The sequence below is a fragment of the Punica granatum genome, chromosome 2 (genome assembly GCF_007655135.1).
Source record: "Punica granatum isolate Tunisia-2019 chromosome 2, ASM765513v2, whole genome shotgun sequence".
Taxonomy (NCBI): Eukaryota; Viridiplantae; Streptophyta; class Magnoliopsida; order Myrtales; family Lythraceae; genus Punica; species Punica granatum.
Genome location: NC_045128.1, coordinates 28,905,278 through 28,925,487, shown reverse-complemented (window position 1 = coordinate 28,925,487; position 20,210 = coordinate 28,905,278). Strand labels below are relative to the sequence as shown.

Sequence of the window (20,210 nt, the reverse complement as noted above, 5' to 3'; positions counted from 1 at the left end):
AGATATATAAACATATGTAAGAACGTACATGATATATTATATATATACTAGGGTGATGGCTTGTGTTACGCACGGTCATTAATGATGTTATTATGAAAAAATTTTATTGTGGCATTTAACCTAATATAGGATAGTTAATGGAGGAAAAATTATGTGAGATTAATTATTTTTAAATTAATAGGATAATTAATATTATGTAGTGAGTGAAAATTAAATTGAAGCAATTAATGAAGCTAGTAATCGTTCTCCTTGAATAATATCGGAGTTAACATGTGTTTGGTAAGCAAAAAAACAAAACACATTTTGTAATTTATGGAAAAAAATTGAAATTTATACATTATTTAACTTTCAATTAAGTAAATGTGACAAAATCAATTAAAGTTTATTATTTTTTCTAGTAAAATATATAGAAAAAAATATAAGTATGGATAGTATAGAATTTGTATGTCACCATACTACCCTAAATTCTTGAGGTGTTTGGTTTCAGAGTTAAAAGTAACTTTGATTTTGATTATGAAAAATGACAAATGTTGTGTAGTGTGTTGAGTTAAAGTTAAAGTTAAAATTTTTGACTTGGAAAATGTGTATTTTTGTTGTGTAGTGGGTTGAGTTAAAGTTAAAGTTCAAATTTTTGTGATTTTAACCCTGAAAACAAACGAGCCTAATTGATCCGAACATTTGCCCCGAAAGGGTATAACCTAATTGACGCAACGGAACCTAATTGCGATCTGTTGATTCGCGTACGAATACCAGACAACAACCTTCTATCACCTGTTGATTTTACGAATACCAGGAATAGGCATCAAACTCGAAACAAATCTGAGATTGGGGGAAAAAGCACGGTAGCTCCACAACTTTATTGATAAATCCGAAATTCACTGTCCTCAACCCTAGGGTTGTACAAAGCTTAAATAGGTTTTAAAAAAACTTAAATTGCACGAAAAATATAAACTTTCCTAAAAATGTAAAAATGTCCTAAATAACATAAATTGACTGTTTGAGACCCTAAACAATGGAATTTGCCTTAAAAATCGAAAAATCACAGCAAAGCGGTGAGTTTTGCTCAGGAGGCCGTTTCCCTTGTCATAGGATAGTTAAAACCTATTTTTTTCCAAGTACCGACTTGCCGCCTCTTCTACTGCATCACCTTATTTTCAGCATCCATTATTGTCGCCCCTTATCATCAATGTCATATATACACTCTAAAATTGCGATTTCATCACAGTAATGATTCCTTTTTATTTTTATTCATGAATGGAGAGAACAATAAGGTCTCTATTTCTCCAACAGGGGAACATTAGATGGTGACGGTTGAGAACTCAGGACAATTCATTTGTCAATTGTTACAGGAAATGGCTGAAGAGGCGACTTGCTTGAAAGAAAGAAAGGATGAAAGGGCAACGTTGGATTTAAAGAATATTATGAAGGGTGTAAATGAATTATATAGACGTCGAGAAAAAAATGGGTTTCCTCTCCAGCCTTCTCTCTCTCTCGCCTTGAGTTCATCGAAACCTTCTCCCTGTCGGCCATGGATTCATCCATGCCCTCCCATCCTTCTAATGTTCCTTCTGAGGTCACGGCATTACCCCAGGACACCAATACCAAATCGTACCTCTCGAAACTGGTGGGGCATGTTCCAGGAGCCTATGAAAACATCTTCTCCCTGGAACGAGCTCTCGACGATGATGATTCTGATGACGATGTTGCAGAGGAGATGGACGAGCCTCCAGCAGGTCAACTTCGTGTCCTCCTAACCAGGGAAGAAAAACAACGCCTGCGGCAGCCCTGGCGATCCTCCCTTATAGTCAAGCTCTTTGGTAAATCCTTTGAACTCCAATATTTTACTCAGAGGCTCATATCGCTGTGGAATCCTTCTGGGAATATGGACTGTGTCGACCTGGGCTATGGTTTCTTCCTTGTCACTTTTAACACTAGAGCAGATTTTGCAAAGGTTATCAGAGATGGCCCTTGGTTTGTTGGTCGACAATTCCTTACCATGCGCCTATGGGAGCCTTGTTTCCGCCCCTCGAAGGCTACCTTCTCTGCAGTTGCCATTTGGGTCCGCCTTCCCGAGCTTCCTATAGAATTTTATTCAGAGAAATTACTCAGCAAGCTAGGCAATCGGATTGGCCCTCTGCTTCGCATAGACAGTCGAACCTATCTTGGTGTGCGAGGTAAATATGCTCGACTATGTGTGCAGGTTGATCTCACTAAACCTCTACCTACCACTATCTGGATTGGAGACTTTGAACAGCCCTTGCAATATGAGGGCATAGACCAACTCTGCTTCCATTGCGGGATCATTGGCCATACCGCTACTAGGTGCCCAACCCTCGTACCTCCCCCAACATCTCTACCGTCTACTTCACCCTCCTCCAGTTCCTCTGCGCAACATGCCCTTGTGAATGTTTCGCCGCCCACTTCGAATGAAGAGCAGACTTATGGACCCTGGCTCATAGTCCAAAATCGAAAGAGGAAAAATCCAATCTCTGTCTCTCGCAACCTTCGAACCCCAACATCTCTACCGGCTGCTACTCGCGCTACTACGGCCGCTAGTAATGCCGACACCCAAAAACAGAGAGCCCCGACGCCGATAATCGGGAAGCTGCCGCCACCTGTGAAAACCCGACCCAATCATCATCGGATGCCCCGCCAGCTTGCTGATAATGACAACAGAGGTAAGGACAAAACTGCAGCCTTAATCACCACACCTGTCACTCAGGGAGAGGTTAAAATCTTATCAAAGGGAATCTCCATTTTGTCCGACCCCCGGGACCACCTGTCCTCCCCCGCATCCTCAGGCCTGCCAGTCGGGCAGATTCCTGACAACTCTCCATACCCCAAGCAATGTTCTGATGAGGGGTACGTAGAGATTTTGGTCACGTCCCTTCCCCCATCATCTGTCTCCCCGAAGCTCCCAATTATCCATACTGAGATTTCCACAAAGCCAGATACCAACATCCCTTCTCATGGAAAGTCGAAGAATCTCCACCCTGAGGAACAGGAGGCTCCCCTCCTCGACAAGCAGAATGAACAATTTCCCTACATCCAGGAGGTTCTCCCCTACAGCCACCAGAAGGAACCATGCCCCGGACATGAGAGTAACCTCTCCACCGCGCTACTGGGATCGTCTACTTCAGAACCCAATGCAAGAATGGTGGATAACAAACTCAAATCTCCCACTGAGAGTCGAAGAAGATATGATCGCTTACATCCCGGGGCAGGCCAACAGAGAAAGGCGACCACAGGGAATTGCTCCGACCGATGCCTGGATGGGGATTCGACGACTACACCCACGCGTAGCAGAAGTAGATCCCCCCTGTCACATCGAGGAGTACATATTGCAAGTGACTGCTCCCGCACACTGCTTTCTACACCGCAACGCACCGAGTCTTTGGAGACCCACCCTTCAGTCGGCAATAATGTCGGACATATGGACCCAGCAAGAGCAGTTAACTCCAACCATCAAAAGAATCATCAATATTCCAGCCTTGACAGCAACAACAAACTCAGAGACGAATTTAATGATGATACTCCCAAGTTACCTTGTTCGCAAACTGGAAATCTCGATTGCAACATGGCCGATGCCACGAGGAGAGTTGGAAACTTCCCTCTAAGTGACTCCCATCACTGACACTCCATATGCCTACCCCTATACACCAGTGGATACGGACAACGACCAAACGACAAACATGACAGACCCTACTCGATACCATATGAATGTGCTGGTGTGGAATTGCAGGGGAGCTGGAAACACCAACTTCAGGCGTTCGCTGAGGGATCTAATAAGCAACAACCACCCAGATATCGTGGTCCTGACAGAGACCCGTTTATCGGGTGATCGAGCTGCTCAAACAGCCTCCATGTTCCCGTTTGACGGCTTCTTCTGCACAGAGACTACAGGACTCTTCGGCGGCATCTGGATTATGTGGCGAACTGATAGAGTACATCTTCACATCACAGGCTCTACAGAGCAAGAAGTCCATGCAACAGCCCAGGTGACCCATCTCAACTCTCCTCCTTGGTTACTTACTGCCATTTATGCTAGTCCCCGCCCTAGGGAGCGGGAAATTCTCTGGCAAAACCTTGGTAATGTTGCTGATACTGTGAGTATGCCTTGGGTAGTTCTTGGAGATTTCAACGAAATCACTAGTAGTGCAGAAAAACTTGGTGGCCATGCTGTGAATATGAATAGGGTGTCAGCATTCACTTCTATGCTTGACCATTGCTCTCTCACAGATCTTGGCTACACAGGGCCAAGATTTACATGGACCAACATGCGATCCTCTTCTAACCTTATTATGGAAAGATTGGATAGGGTGGTTGCGAACCCAACTTGGCACCTTCTTTTCCCGGAAGCTTTGGTCCAACACCTCCCTCGTACACACTCAGACCATTGCCCTCTCTTACTGAAGCTTAACCCAACCATGTTCCCTAAGCTCAGCCGACCCTTTCAGTTTGAATCTATATGGCTCTCGCACATTGACTTTAAAAAGCTAGTCATCAATACATGGGAGCAAGTCCAGTTCGACCACAGCAAGGCCATTCCTCTTTTCAAAATGAATGTCCAGCACTGGAATAAGGAGACTTTCGGGAATGTGTTCCACAAAAAGCGCAAGTGTTTGGCACGTCTTTGGGGTATTCAACGCTCACTTGCCCGTCGTCCAAGCCAATTCTTAGTCGAGCTGGAACAAAACCTCCGTCAAGAGTACTCTATGATCCTCCAGCAAGAGGAAGAGCTATGGGCATTGAAGGCAAGGACAAATTGGATAATGAATGGAGATCATAATACTAGATTCTTCCACATGTCAACAATTGTCCATCGACGTCGAAATAGAATTTCGGCTCTGCGCAATACAGTAGGTGATTGGATTTCTGATCATGAACCTCTCACGTCTTTAGTTCAGTCCCACTTCCAAAATCTGTTCTGTTCTGAAAAATCCTCATGTGCATGGGCTTCTCCTCCTCTGCTCAACTGGAAAAGACATTTAGAACCATCGATGGTTGCTTTACTTGTTCGCCCCCTTCTTGATCAGGAAATTACAGATGCTCTCTTTTCCATCCAGCCATATAAATCCCCAGGTCCAGATGGTCTACATGCTTGCTTCTATCAGCGGTGTTGGGATGTTATTGGTCCTTCTGTACAGCAGGTGGTCCTTCAGTTTTTTACTACCTCTGTAATGCCTGCTGGTGCTAATGACACCCTCATCTCGCTCATTCCAAAGAATCAATCACCAGAAATGATCTCTCAGTTTCGACCTATCAGCCTCTGCAACACCATCTACAAGATCATCTCTAAGATTGTGGTCAGAAGGCTGCGTCCTCATCTTAGCACTCTCATCTCTCCTTTTCAGTGTAGCTTCATTCCAGGTCGACGAGCCTCAGACAATGTCATTCTCCTTCGTGAAGTTATACATCACTTTCGGAAACGTAAGGGAAAGCAGGGGAACTTTGTTCTTAAGCTGGATTTAGAGAAAGCCTTCGACCGCCTAGAATGGTGTTTCATCCGGAAAGTCCTCAACCATTTCAACTTTCCCAATGCTTGGATTGACTGGCTCATGGCCTGTGTCTCAACCACCAAGACCTCCATCCTGTTTAATGGCGGCTGTCTCGAGCCTTTTCTCCCTTCCCGTGGTATCTGCCAGGGCGACCCTATCTCACCATATATCTTCATCCTTTGTATGGAATACCTGGTTCATCTCATCGAAGATAAAGTCGAATCAGGAACCTGGAAAGGAGTTAAACCAGCACGCCATAGCTTCACTTTAACTCATCTTCTTTTCGCTGATGATATACTTTTGATGGGTACTACCTCTTCCGCATCACTTAACTCCGTTAAAACGGTGCTTGATGCTTTCTGTATGGAATCAGGAATGAAAATCAACCTGGCAAAGTCCAAGCTACTTTTCTCCAAGAACACGTCTGCAACCCAACTCCACCAAACTTGCAGGGCATTCAACATTGCAGAAACAGATGATCTTGGCAAATACCTCGGTTTTCCCATCAGCCTATCCCTCCATAAGGAAAAAGATTTCAATTTCGTCGTTGAGAAGGTTCGAACTAAACTTGCGGGTTGGAAATCTAGCTTACTGTCCATGGCAGGAAGAGGTGTCCTTATCAACTCAACTTGTGCTGCTATCCCTTCTTATTATATGCAATGCTCGCGATTCTCGCAATCCACGATTTTCAGACTTGATAAAATAAATAGAGACTTCCTATGGGGCTCTACTTCGGATAGAAAGAAGCTACACCTAGTATCCTGGGATGTTGTAACCACACCGAGGGCCATTGGGGGTTTGGGTATTCCTCGTATGGACATTCGAAACAGAGCTCTACTTGGTAATCTTGTCTCCAGAGAGTCATCTTCAAAGGAACCTTGGGCTTGCCTCTTACGCCGGCAATTCACCTCTATTAATCCAGCTAGACTATGTCGAGGATCCAGTAATTGGAAAGCACTCCGAGTGGGTATGGATGTTTGGGAAAAAGGAGCAAAGTGGTCAATAGGGAATGGATCCTCAGCCCTATTTTGCACGGATAGATGGTTAGGATCAACCCCACTCAGGAGCCTCATTCACGGTCCACTACCCGCTCAAGAATCCAACAGATTGGTAGACTCTATCTTATCAAGAAATCGGACTTGGGACTTCTCCTCCCTACCATTCGTGCTACCGCACAGCATCCAAGAATCTTTACGAGGCCTCCCAACGGGTTTAAGAGATGATGTTCCAGACTCCGTTATCTGGGGGCTCACCCAAGATGGCAATTTCACCACCAAATCTGCCTATCTTCTTCATTTCGATCACCATAACCACTCGGAAGCTAGCTGGGATTGGCTATGGAAATGCCCTACTCTCCCTCGCATCCTCTACTTCATTTGGCTTTGCACCATCAATAGGCTCCCCACGGCTAGCCTCCTTGCCCAAAGGGGTCTATCTGTTTCACCATACTGTTCCTACTGCCCTGCTGAATTAGAGACCACTGACCACATCCTTCGGGGCTGCTCCCACGCCCGCTCCTTTTGGCTACATCTTCAGCCTCCAGTAGGTATAGGTGCTTCATTAACAGAACCTATCCATGACTGGATTCAACTAAACCTCTCCTCTACCCATGCATCTCACCTCAACATCCCTTGGTGTGTGCTCTTCTCCTTTGCTATATGGCACCTTTGGAAAAATAGGAACGCTCTCCTCTTTTCATCGAAGACCCTACATAGTAACCTGATTGAGCATACCATTCATTTGGCTGCTGAGTTCTATGCTACTCAAACCAAACCTTGTCCAAAAGTCAGCTCGACCGTTCAAGTCCGTTGGGAACCGCCCCCGGATGGCTTCTACAAACTCAACTCGGACGGGTGTTCGAAAGGCAACCCTGGTTTAGCTGGAGGGGGGGTCTCATCCGAGACTCCCTCGGACGATGGGTAGCCGGATTTGCAATGAACCTTGGGCGTACTACAAGCCCCATTGCAGAACTCAAAGCACTTAGACAAGGATTGCTAATTGCTCAAGACTGTGGCATTGATCGTTTAGTTGTTGAGCTTGACGCAAAGCTAGTTCTCGGTTGGGTATGGGGGAACTCCTCCAATATGGCTCTAACACACTTGATTAATGATTGCAGGACCCTATGCCAGCATTTTGAAGTCATCATCCCAATGCATACTTATAGGGAAGCTAATCGTTGCGCTGATCATCTCGCTAATCTAGGAGTTGAATCCTTGAATACCTTTGTCAGTTTTAGTCAACCTCCTCTGTCTATCAGGGAGCTTTTATTTAGAGACTATATGGGGCTTTTGTCCCCAAGATCTGTAAGCGTTATGCACATGGATAATTAATTTCTAATGCATCTTCCTTTTTTACCAAGAAAAGAATATTATGAAGGGTAATTAGAAATGTGGAAAAACAAAAAAGTGAGCTCCACACTTTCATATTCAGTAAGGATAGATTTCTCTTTTGTCCTAAATCTTTTATTTGGTTCTTACCCAAAAGGGCAAAAAAAAAAAAAACAAAACTTTGGTTTAACTTTGTATATAACATTACACACTTTGTTCTCTTTCCTCTTCAGTCCTAATGTCAGCTTTTCTCATTCGAAAGTTATCTTTCCTTCCAAAATTACTTTGGAAAATTATTTTTATTAAAATATAATAAACAATAAAGTTGAGAATTAAATAAAGGGATGACGAGAAGGGAGGGGTGACCGTGGATGAGGCTTTGACAACCCGTCCCATGCATTCTGATTTCCTTTCCTCTTTCTTAATTTTTTTTTTGGGTTTTCAATATTTGTTTTCAGTTACATAGGTTTTCAATATTTATGTTCATTGAAATTACTTTTTTGAAAGCTTTTTGAAGAAAAATTAATATTTTCAATAAAAAATTGACAGTGGGACTGAATTGAATAAATCATGCAACGTTATTAATTAAAGACAAGGTTGAACCAATAAAAGGTTTAAGATAAAAGCCGTGAAAAGGCAAGAAAAGATTGAGAATTAAAAGTGACTTTTCTTAATATTATATAGCATTTTAGGCCTGTCCCACTATGCCCTCCCTTTTTTGCTTCAAACAAAGCTTCATTTATCGATATAGACATCGACAAAGAGAAAGCAGTAGAAAAACACAAGTAATGGAAATTATACATACCGTTTGTTGAGGTTGGGCTACCAAAGATGCTATTTGAATTAGTGGATCGACCCGACTCGACTGGATTAGTCGGGGCCTAATTGGGCTTCCGGTTATCGGGGTTCACACTGAAAAAAAAGATGCTACTTGATGAACTGTCAACTCGGGTAATGAAGCTCAGATTACCCCTTATGCATAATAAACCATACGTTTGTAATTTCTGTATGCAAAGCAAGGGAGTAACTAACATGAGCTCTGTGCGGACCTAAATTTCGTCCTGTCGGGGCCCGCATGCGTGCGCTATCGCACTGCTTGGGAGTGTCCACCTTCTTGTGGGGACGCATGACGGACACGCGTGAGAAGAAGTCGTCACTACCTGTTTACGACCCGAAAGTCGATGACCGATGAGTTGCTCGGGTCTAGGGGTACAGGGTACACCTAATTGCTAAGGCATATTGTCTCGCGGAACCCGAAGTTCCGAATTCGGGGGTTCTGTTACGTGAGGGCCTATATCCCACACGGCCTATTGGTACTCTAATTTGTCTAAAGTTTGCCCTTTTTACTTATTTACCGCTTGATTTAAGTTTTACTCATCTCGATCGTTTTGACACTGTAAATTCGAAGAAAAACGGTTGATTCGGACTAAGGGCCCGAGAAAGGAATAGGCCCGTACATCGAGGAATCGGTTCACTGTCCTCGCATAACGGTGCATCGAACCATGATGGTCGACGTCCCGCGCGAACCGAAACCGCGAAGCGTTGGGTTTACTCGTCCTTAGGTAGGTAGACCGACTTGACTGATTCAACACTCAGACTGTTCACTCTCCGATTGGGATTCTTACATGAATAAATGTACAAAATAAATCCTTACACTATTCTCTCAAATAAATATAAATATAAACTACAACGATTGGATCCCAGTTGGTTCGCATTCGACCATTATTCCACTCATGCTCACCGTGAAATTTGGAAAAGCCAAAAATGAAATTAAGATACGCGCTCGATGTATGGGAGCGCTGGACCCCGTAATCGATGGTTAGGGGCGTTGGACCCTAGGTAAACCGTATCCTAAAGGATCGGGCTCGATCCGCGATATAAAAAAAAATAGAAACAGACAAAGACAGACAAAGACAGACAAAGACAGATAAAGACAGACACATATAGACAAGTTGTGTTTTAAATGCCATGTTTACGTGATTAATCGATTATGGACTAGAGTTATTTGGCACCTCAACTTCCTAGCCTAAACAGACAAAAGAACATGCTTACGTGTGGTGCTAATTCAGCTAAGGATGCATGGGTTTGTTTTAAATTATTTTGTCATGATGACGCTACGGCTTTAACAGATTATGCCAAGAGCGTGTTTTTTTTTCGCCTGAAAAACCCAAAGCCTATCCCCTTTTACCCATTTGCCAATGTTTGGTTTTGCCAAGTATATGGTTAGTCAAATTTTGCATTTTATTACAAATAAACCCGTTCTAAATGCCCGAAACTACGCTAGGATAATGGAAACACTTCAGTTGGGTAAAGCGGGCTCTGCAGATGAACCTGCACCTACATAAGCTGCCCGTCTTTGCCCACGGCCCGAGGTGTTTCAATTATCCTAACTCTAGGGTTGTCGATAAGTTAAAAACAGATGATATTGCCCTAGTACTGTAAATGGTTTTGAGAAAAACGAGACTACACGATGCGGGCCACCTCGGCCTGTAGTCGGTGCCAACCGATCCCTTGGGTCCTCCAAGGTTATGTGTGAACTTTGAAGGAGCCGAAAGACCGGTCGATCTGCTTGGAAGTGGTTCAAAGGGAATTCCCGTATCTCAACCCAAGTTGCCTGAAATCAGGCGAGCGCTAAGTCAAGACACGCGAGTTCTCCTCGGATATCCATGCTACGTCGGACCACGTGCCTCGATAAATTTTGTGAAAATTATTTGAAAAGGGCGAGATCACTCGTTTTTAAATTATCGACGCGGTTATCAGTTATTTGTCAATTTATGCCTTTTGCTTAAAGTCGAGTGATGTATTTAGCCTGATTACACGTCCATTTCCCTGTATGTGAAATTATTTTAATGATTATTATACTATGCCTTGGGTACTATGGTTTTGTGAATTGACTTGTGATACGAAAACCGAGACGGGCCCCCAAGACCAAGAATATTCGGTCGATAATGGCCGAAATACTCTTGAATCCTCGCGGGCCCGAAACGGTCACTAATATGCAATCTATACATATTATTTATAAATTAATACGTCTAACCTACAATTCATCAACCGATTAAAGCTAAATGGGCAAAGTAGGGTTACACGTAATCATATATCACCCACAATCATAATACACATTTCACAAATTTGTCCAAGGACCGAATTGGAACAATTTCAAAGAATCGGGCTGATTTGGAAATTCGGTCAAAGTTCCAAGGACTAAACTGAAACAAATTGAAAAGTTCCTTGGGATGATTGAAAAATTCAGAAAAAGTCAGGGACTGCTCGGAAAAGGCTAAAATGGCCCAGGACTTGTTTAAAACGAATTTGGAAGTTGGGGGCTGATCTGAAAAGTGGAAAATGTTCCGAGGACTAAACTGAAACAGATTGGAAAGTTCCCGGGAATGATTGAAAAATTATGGAAAATTCAGGGACTGCTCGGAAAAGGCTAAAATGTTCCAGGACTTGTTTAAAACGCAATTGGAAGTTGGGGGCTGATCTGAAAAGTGGAAAATGTTCCAGGGACTAAACTAAAACAGATTGAAAAGTTCCCTTGAATGATTGAAAAATTCTGGAAAATTCAGGGACTGATCGGAAAATGTTAAAAATGGCCCTGGAATTGTTTGAAACGCATCAGGAAGTTCAGGATTGATTTTTTTAAAAAAAATTGCCCCCAAGACTGAAATGAAACCAATCGAAAAGTTCATAAAATCGGATTCAAGACAAATCCGCTTATCCACACGATCCACGAACATTCGTTTCACATCAACACCACCCAAGCAAACACGATATATGAATATGAGGTCCTATACATGCCACTAAGTCGAGATATTTACCCAGTTCGGGAAGAAACACGTGAACTTTCGAAAATCCCTCGATACATCGGCAAAGCAACTCAGGGATCTCGAAGGAGGGCCAGCAAAGCAATGTAACGGCTCTGTGGATGTCGATATGGCTGCAAAAGGGGAGACAAACAAAGACATGATATGGACATAAGCACTTGAAAAAAAAAAAAAGCAAACAACGAGGGCGAGCACGGGAAAGGGGAAACAAAGCATGAGACTTAGCTTTGGAGTAAAGGGAGGCCAGCTGCATTGAGCTTTAAAACACGGGAGACTTGAGGAGGGAGTGTGCATAAAAATATATATTGGTCACGAATTTTGTTCCGAATTTTGAAATTCGAATTTGACAAGCGTAAAGCCTGAGAACGTCCTGTAGAGTATTTTTCCTAGAAAATGCAAAAATTGGCGTTAAATTAAGAAAATGCCCAATTTTAAAAGTTGTGGATGCTCGAGTAATTAATAAAAAAACCTCCCTTCGATGGCTGATAGAAATGACGATTTTGCCCCTTTTGAGCCGGTGGGCCAAAACAGGATGCTGACAAGCTCGACATATAAATAACTAAAGCGGTCAATCAACCGCGAAACATTGTCAGAAGGGAGGGCATAGCGAACCGAAGTAAGGTGTGGAGGAGAGCAACCATTGAAGAACCTTCTGACCAGTGGATTCCAGTGATTGGAATTGTATGTGTGTGTACATTAGTCACAAAGGTAGCCCCTAACATGTCTCATTTAGGTGGATGGGCCGGTGCACACTGCATGTGGAACATCAAAATACATTGCGGTTTCGTAGAGTACATAATTGTGTATCTCATGAAAGACCGTGTTGAAGGGGCAACTTTTTTGGCTTAATTAAGATTAAGATTAGTTGGAGGTCTCTCGTACGCACTAAAAGACAATGCAGGAAGGAAGCATGCTATAGGTCATCGAAGAAGTTCCGATCAATAATAAAAGCATTGGAGCCTTTGCCTTTATGGCCTCCTGGAGCAGGCATTCGCCAAAAGCCTATTCATGTCCACGAAAGAGAATACTGATGTCTCTGTTATCTATGAAGCAAACTAATATGCAAAAAAGTCTAATGAATGTACAGTTGTGTAGCAGTATGTACTAATAATTGACAACAATAACTGTCACATGTTTTTTTTTTTTTTTGGAAATTCATGGTGAGTCATTGTAAACGAGACACCCACGAGAACAGACAAAGCTACATGAAGAAGGAAGTCACTGGAGATGGTATATTGATTGTGAAATTTTTCGAATGAACCATTAGGCTTTTTTCATGGTGTAGGACCTGAAATTTCAAAAAGATAACGGAACGGGGAGGACACTACGAATGGAACCGTTGGCGTCAGAAGGTGCAAGTAAAAATCTGCAACCAAACGGAGGTTCAGAGTAAGAACCCGCTTTGGAGGGGCACAAAAGATTGGACTGGAGGGTCGCTTCCTTCAATGATGAACGTGAGAGACTAATCCACGTCTTTCCTGATGCGCTTAAGGAAGAGAAACTGCAAAGAGAAAACCGATGATTACTAATTTATAGGACATTGTGAACTGAAAAATATGGAAAAAAAAAAAGGGAGATGAAAAGAGATAAGGCTCGCAAGAAGGTGTAACAAAAATAACTATTATCACCCGAATAGGCACAATCGAGGGTCTTTTTGAAAATCCATTTAAAATGTATGGGTATTATTGGAAATTAAAATTGGAGGAACACCCATTTGAGCTTCGTATAGAAATGAGGCTTGCGGGAGAGCGTGAACAAAAATAACTGTCGTCACCCGAATAGGCACGGTCAAGGGTATTTTGGGAAGTCTATTTCAAATATAAGGGTATTATTGGAAATTAAAATTGGAGAAGCACCCATTTGATCTTCGTACTTTTATATAGTATAGATTTAAGCTAATTCTGAATATAAACTTCGTCCGGAAAAGAAGGGTTCCAACAGAAAAAGAAAAAAGTGAGAGCTAGATTTTAAATACATAACGCGATACCAAAAGAGTCCGCGAGGCGAGAGAGGTAATAAGAAGCTCCAGCATCTGCGAATGGCCCTATTGATGCTTCTGCCATCGCAAATACCTGGTTATATCATGTGATCGAGTGAGTGTATTCAAGATGCATGTGCACACATAATATCACTTCGATAAGTGTATTGACAGTAAGAGAAAATTACAGTCTTTTCTGTCACGACTCGAAACGTAGTCCACATTGACAGTCCAGATCCTCCTCCCGTTTACAATTCCATGGAGCTATGAAATCTGAAGAGATGAGAGGGAAGTGAACTTAGCGCCATTAAGCCACGTTAATTGTCTACAAAGAGTCATGATTATTGTACAAAATTTCATATAATAATGTCAATGAGATCATGGGATATTCTTCAGTCTACGGTTAAATTAATCCTTGCTTGGGCGAATTTCATAGGATCGTATTTCCTTCAATCTTTAATCGAGGTCGCAATTGACCATTACTCATTTTCTTTTCAGTGCTTACTCGAGTATGCAAAATCCCAATAGACCCTGACTAATCCAGCTTTGGGTCGAGTCGGACCATTGAGAGGTAAATCTCTTCCAATCAAGTATTTTCTCTATTTACAATATTTGAATCGGGAACCTTGTTTAAGAGAAACAAGCACCGAGCAGCTTGAATAAACCCTTGTCGGTTACTCATTTCTTAATTTTCCATATATGATATCATCTCTCTAAACTACAGATTCATTAGCGCGGCAAATTTTTTTTATTCCGAAGATGAGATGAAGCTTCCAAAAATGTATTGAAATTACTTGGAAACTCACCAAAGTTTTCTTGAAGGTAGCTTGCCATGAGAATCTTCCTGTAAAATAGCATAGGATAGCTCCAATGCCCTGTATTTTTTTAATATTCCATTTCCAAAAGAAAAAAGAAGAAAATTTTCCATCATCAACATGAATATAAAATAATCCCACCATTGTCAGACCATCTCCGACGTTTAATTAAGAAAATTGTCTTCCAAAAAGAAAATGTAGAGAGAGAGATTGCCTTCTAAGGAAGACCAAATCACACTGATAACATCTCCTCCGGCAGAAAATGCTTTTCCGTTTGCCTGCAAATTGAATTTCACAATGATTATACTTAAACCATGTTTTTACAAGAAGGGAAATCATTGTATCTTGACGATCAAATTTGTTAGATCTGCATGTACGTATGTTATGCACAAGCACATAATGTATCAAATAGTTAGTTCGTTGATGCGTTCAAGCTCTTGCCAAGAAAGACGAAGAGAAAGAATAAGTCATAATTCTTAACTTCAAAATGATACAGCTGACTGCTGGGTTCTCGTATTTTTCCAGAGCCCTTAATATTTTTGAAACCTGTTCAGAAAAACAGATGAGTTGGTCGGGTGAATTTTCCGTTTGGGTATTCAATCAATTTAAGTGGGCAAGTAAATTGAGGTTGCAAGAACTCAATGTACCATTCCATAGTTTACAGGGTTCAGTTTAGTTGGCCTGTTCATAAACTCATCAAATATTTAACTATATTTAAAGAAGAAGGAGAACTACACTGATGCATTTCATAATGTTTCAGAGACCATAATGACTGAAAGACCTTTTTGATGTTACAAAAGGACCTAATTGATGTTACAAATTGCTGGAAATACATAGTTGAATTTGATTTATTGCCAACTGACTTTTGAATATTCCATGTCTAACCTTGGATATTACGTGGGAGATAATTATAAACTCTATCTGCCCATGATATTTATATACAAGAATTATGTCCGCTCTATGCGCAATACTTCATAACCTTTCTTTTTTCAGTTATATCTTCCAGATATGAATGTAATAAGTAATAAATCATTTTATTATCTCTAAAGTGAAACTTATTGCTTTTTTCAGTTAAAATTAATTTATTAATAAAAATAAATAACTTAAACAATTGAAGATCACGTTGAGAAGAGGGAGAAAAAGAAAAATAGGAATACAGAGAAAAGAGTGAAAATATAAAGAGAGAAGAATGTAGTAATTGGTGATTAAAAAAATATGAATGGACTAATGTACCACCAATTTCCTTGTAATTTAGTGGTTCCTAATTTTCGATGTTATTTTTACCCGCAATATAAGAAGAATGTTGACTAACTCCTCCAAAATGTAAATATTGATAGATAGATAGATTCTACACTTATTTTACGATTAATATAGCGTTAAACAATATTATTTTGTTGGGTGGATAAACTGCATATTTAAAAATAGATCTTATCAATGTGGATTGGCTCAAGCGGCTCAGCACCTGTTTCCCTTAAGAATTGTCTCGGGTTCGAGTCTCGTAAATGAAGAAAATTCACGTTGGGAGAATTTTACCTCTTAATGGGCCGACTCGGCTCAACTTGATTAGTCGATGTCCATCGGGCTTTCGGATACTGGGGTGCACATCGAAAAAATAGATCTTTACAACAAAAATATATATTATTGCAGATATCTCGCATCAAGCCAGAAGATCGGAGACCCAACAAGGGATGACGAGATCGATCAAAAAAGGATATCATACTCGGTTGATGTTATAATTCCTATTTTGTAAGAATTTAATTTTATTGTATCTCTTGAATGTTTAAATGGAAAAAAAATTATAAGGGATATTAAAGATATTTTAAAGATATTTTCAGAATATTTCAGAGTAAAAATATAATTTTTGAATATCTTTGAAACTTTGGGCGCGTCTTGTATTTATATTGTGAGGGACAATTGCAAGTGTGTTAGGAGAAGTTTTTCAGATTGATGAGAAAGGTGAGAGAATTGAGAGGTTGGGTGACTCTTCTTAGAAGGCAATCTCTCTCTCTACATTAGAAGTGACCAACATATATAATTTCTTCTATGCAATCCATAATAAAACTGAGGAGCTGCAAAGAAAAAAAAAGAACTTAATGATTACTATCAAAAGGAATAATTGTTCCGAGTGTGCGCACCCGAATTTCGTCTCGTCGGGGCACTCGTGCGCGCGCCTAAATGCAACGCGGCTTGGGAGTGTCCACCTTCCCGGGGACGAACGACGGACGCACGTGAGAAGGAGTCGCCACTACCTGTTTAAGACCCGAAGGTCGAGGGCCGGTGAGTCGCCTAAGTCTAGGGGTATGGGATACACCTAGTATGTTAAGGCAATGATCTGTACGAAATCGGAAATTCCGAATTCGGAGGTTCTATTACGTGAGGGCCTATATCCCACACGCCCTTTCGGTACTCTAGCTTGCTAGGCTTGCCATTTTATTTATTTACCGCATGATTTAAGGTTGCACTCGACTCGCCCGTTTTGACACCGTAAATTCGAATAGACACTTGAACCGTCTACTCTCCGATCGGAATTATTACATAAATAAATATGCATCATAAAATCCTTACATTATTCTCTCAAATAAAAGATAAATTACAATGACTGAATCCCGGTCGGTTCGCGTTCGGCCGTTATTTCACTCATGCTCACCGTATGATTTTGGAAAAGACCGAAAATTAAATTAAATACGCACTCGGTGTATGGGGGGATTGGACCCCGTGATCGACGGTTAGGGCGTTGGACCCAGTGTGAATCGAGTCCTAAAGGATCGGGCTCGATCCGCATAACAAATAGGTGCAAAAAAATATAATAAGCAAGCTCAAATAAACAAACAATGGGCTTTTTGTTATCGCCGAATTTACGTGAATTAACTGATTATTAACCGGAGTATATTAGCACACAAATCGTACCTCAAAACAAACAAAAGGGATGATGGATAGGGTATGTAGCATTCGGCATTCCTTTAACGGACCCGACAGACATGATGTCTGTAGTCAAGTCCTAAATGTATGGGTTATTTTTAGATTATTCTGTATCGTGACAATATGGCTTTTACAGATTAAGAGTATTTTCACCTAAAACCCAAAACCTAACCCTCTACTTGACTATTGCCCATGTTTGATTAAGCCGAGTTTAAGATTAATTTGTTTTCTCATGTTTTGGCCAATTCTATGCACAAACCTACGCTAAGATTACGGCAGGACAAGAACCGGTAGTCTTGCCCTTAAATCGGTAAATATGTGTGTGCATGAAAATCAAGATTACGTTGCACGTATCTCGGTGTTTTTTTTGAAATTGTGAATTTGAAAAGGGCCTGGCTAACAGTTCTTAAACTGTCGACGTAATTACAGATTGTTAATCGATTCGTACAATTTATTTAAAGAGTCAAGTGATTTAATTTAGCCAAATTTAACGTCCCGATTATCCCGTATGTAGAATTTTAGGTTAATTAGAAATTTGCCGAATGCTTTAATTTACGGGTTTCGAGTCGTCGAGATAGCCATTAGTTGACCGTCCGATAAACTCTAATTTCCGACATTATCGCATATAATTACAAAATAAAATATTTAAATGGGGCACATACATTGTCGGTGGGTGATCCAAGTAGGAAAGGGTCGAATATTTTTAGAAAATGTCCAGGGGACTGACTTGAACGATTTTAAAAGAGCAGGGACTGATTTGAAAATTTGGATGAAGTTCCGGGGACCGATTTGAAAATTATGAAAAAATTGGGGACCATGTAGAATTACTGAAAATGTCCCAGGACTTGTTTGAAACGAATTTGAAAATCTGGACTGATCTGGAAAACGAAAAAAAATGGCCCCAGGACTAAACTGAAACAACTTGGAAAGTTGTTTGGGATGCTTGAAAAATTCTGGGAATTCCAGGACTGATTGGAAAATAATAAAATGACTGGGACTCGATTGAAAATAAATTTTGAGATTCGGGGCAGATCTGAAAAAAATAAAAAATGGCCCCGGGACTAAACTGAAACAACTTGGAAAGTTCTTTGGGATGCTTGAAAAATTCTGACAAATCCAAGGACTGATTGGAAAATAGTAAAATGACCGGGACTTGATTCAAAATAATTTTTAGAGTTCGGGGCAGATCTGAAAAAAAATAAAATACATCCTCTGGACTGAAATGTGACAAAACAGAAAGTTTGTAAAATCCAGTTCGGGACAAATCCGAACACCCACGCCACCCAAAAACACTCATTTCACATTATATCCATCAAGCAAACATTAATATTCAAAAATGGAGCCCTAAACATGCCACTAAGTCGAGGATTTACCTTGTTTGAGAAGATAGGGGCAGATCTGTAAATAAAAAAAATTCGCCGGGCCTGTTGGGCTGTTGGGAGAGTGGGCCGAACTGTGCCGATTGGCTGGACTGGGCGAACCGGGCCGAACTGGGCGGAAGGAACTGGGCTGAGATCCGGATTCAATTGGGCCGAGTTGGGCTGGACAAAGACTGGGCCGAGATCTGGATCTAATTGGGTCGAATTGGGCGTCTAATGAACTGGGCCGATTTGGGCCATGGGCTGCCAGAATGGTTGGGCTGTTGATTGCACGAACTGTGCTGTCGATCACGCGAACGATACCGGCCGATCACGAGCGTCGCCCCTGCGATTCGGAAGTACGGCAGATCCGGTTAAAGAAATTTGAAAATAGAGAAGAGAAGAGGGATGGTCTCGGCGGAAGACTCTCGCGACGAGGAATCGAAGAGATCCGATCCCGTGGAGTTATGTCCCGAGTTCGAGCACGAGGAGGTAGCGGACTTCGATGTCTGAGCCGAGGGAGTTCCGGGGAGCCATGGGCAAGAAGAGTCGAGCTGTGGGGAAGAGCGCCGGGGAACTGAGGGTTTTTTTTCTCTCTCTTTCTTTTTTTTCGGAATTTTTCCGATTCCTCTAGCCGACCTCCCGCATTTTTTCCTTCTTTCTTATTTATTCAATCCGGGTGAGCTTAGGGTTTTCTTGCCGAATGTGCTGCCGCTTTTTTGTCCATAATGAGCTGCGAGTTTCCTTCCAAAACGGATTACGGTTTCCTTTCGGATTCTTGGGAGAATTTCCATCCCGAGAGAGAGATCGAGAGAACTGAGCATTTTTCTAGGGTTTTCCTTTTATATCCAGCTGAAAGAAAAGAAAAAAAAAAAAAAAAAGAAACGTGGAGAAGGTGGCGGCTAGGGTTTCGTTTTCTTTTTTTTCATTAGGGTTTCGTTTTTTTTTTTTGGAAAGAAGAAGAAGAGAAGAGAAGAAGAAGGAAGGAAGAATCGGGGACAAAGGAAGCAGAAGAAGACGGAAGAAGATGACAAAATAGGGGGGAGGGTGGAGAGGCAACGGTCAACTGACCGTTGCCACCACTTTTTTTTTTTTTTTTTTAAGAAATTAGTCGGTCAGACCGGCTCTGACCGGTTCTGACCGACTTTGACTTTTCTGACTTTTTCCTTTTTTTTTTTAATTTAGAAATTCGAAAATTCAAATTTAACGCGCGTGGAGATTAAAATTCTCGTCTTTGCAATTGGATGTCCAAAAAATGATCCGTGACCGGCATTGCGTTTAGAAAAATTTATGGATCAATATCGTGCAATAAAATATTTCCCGACCTTGAGTTTTCTTCTCAGATTTTAAAATTAACGTCGAAGCGCGCGAAATTCAAAGACACCTCGTAAAAATATATATATATATATATATATATTTTAAATTGATGTTAAAAAATAGAAAAATGTCACTTTTTCGAAAGCCATGAATGCTCGAGCAATTTACTAGAAA

The 20,210-nt window shown here is 41.4% G+C and overlaps 2 protein-coding genes across 3 annotated transcripts in view; both read left to right on the top strand.

Annotated features, from left to right (window-relative positions):
• Positions 1-20,210, top strand: part of LOC116196326 (vacuolar protein sorting-associated protein 36) — a 46,534-nt gene that overhangs the window by 5,629 nt on the left and 20,695 nt on the right. The window lies entirely within an intron of this gene.
• Positions 1,303-7,866, top strand: LOC116196325. Of its 2 annotated transcripts, none has more exons than XM_031525992.1 (2): positions 1,303-3,998; positions 7,615-7,866. In XM_031525992.1, the coding sequence occupies exon 1, from the start codon at positions 1,529-1,531 to the stop codon at positions 3,632-3,634; it is 2,106 nt and encodes a 701-aa protein (XP_031381852.1). In that variant the 5' UTR covers positions 1,303-1,528; the 3' UTR covers positions 3,635-3,998; positions 7,615-7,866. The 2 variants fall into 2 exon arrangements, with proteins under 2 accessions (XP_031381852.1, XP_031381853.1); XM_031525993.1 differs by lacking the exon at positions 7,615-7,866 and adding an exon at positions 5,872-6,002.

What these genes read in the sequence shown, in the direction of transcription:
- LOC116196325 (XM_031525992.1), top strand. Translation starts at nt 1,529, where the DNA reads ATGGATTCATCCATGCCCTCCCATCCTTCTAATGTTCCTTCTGAGGTC.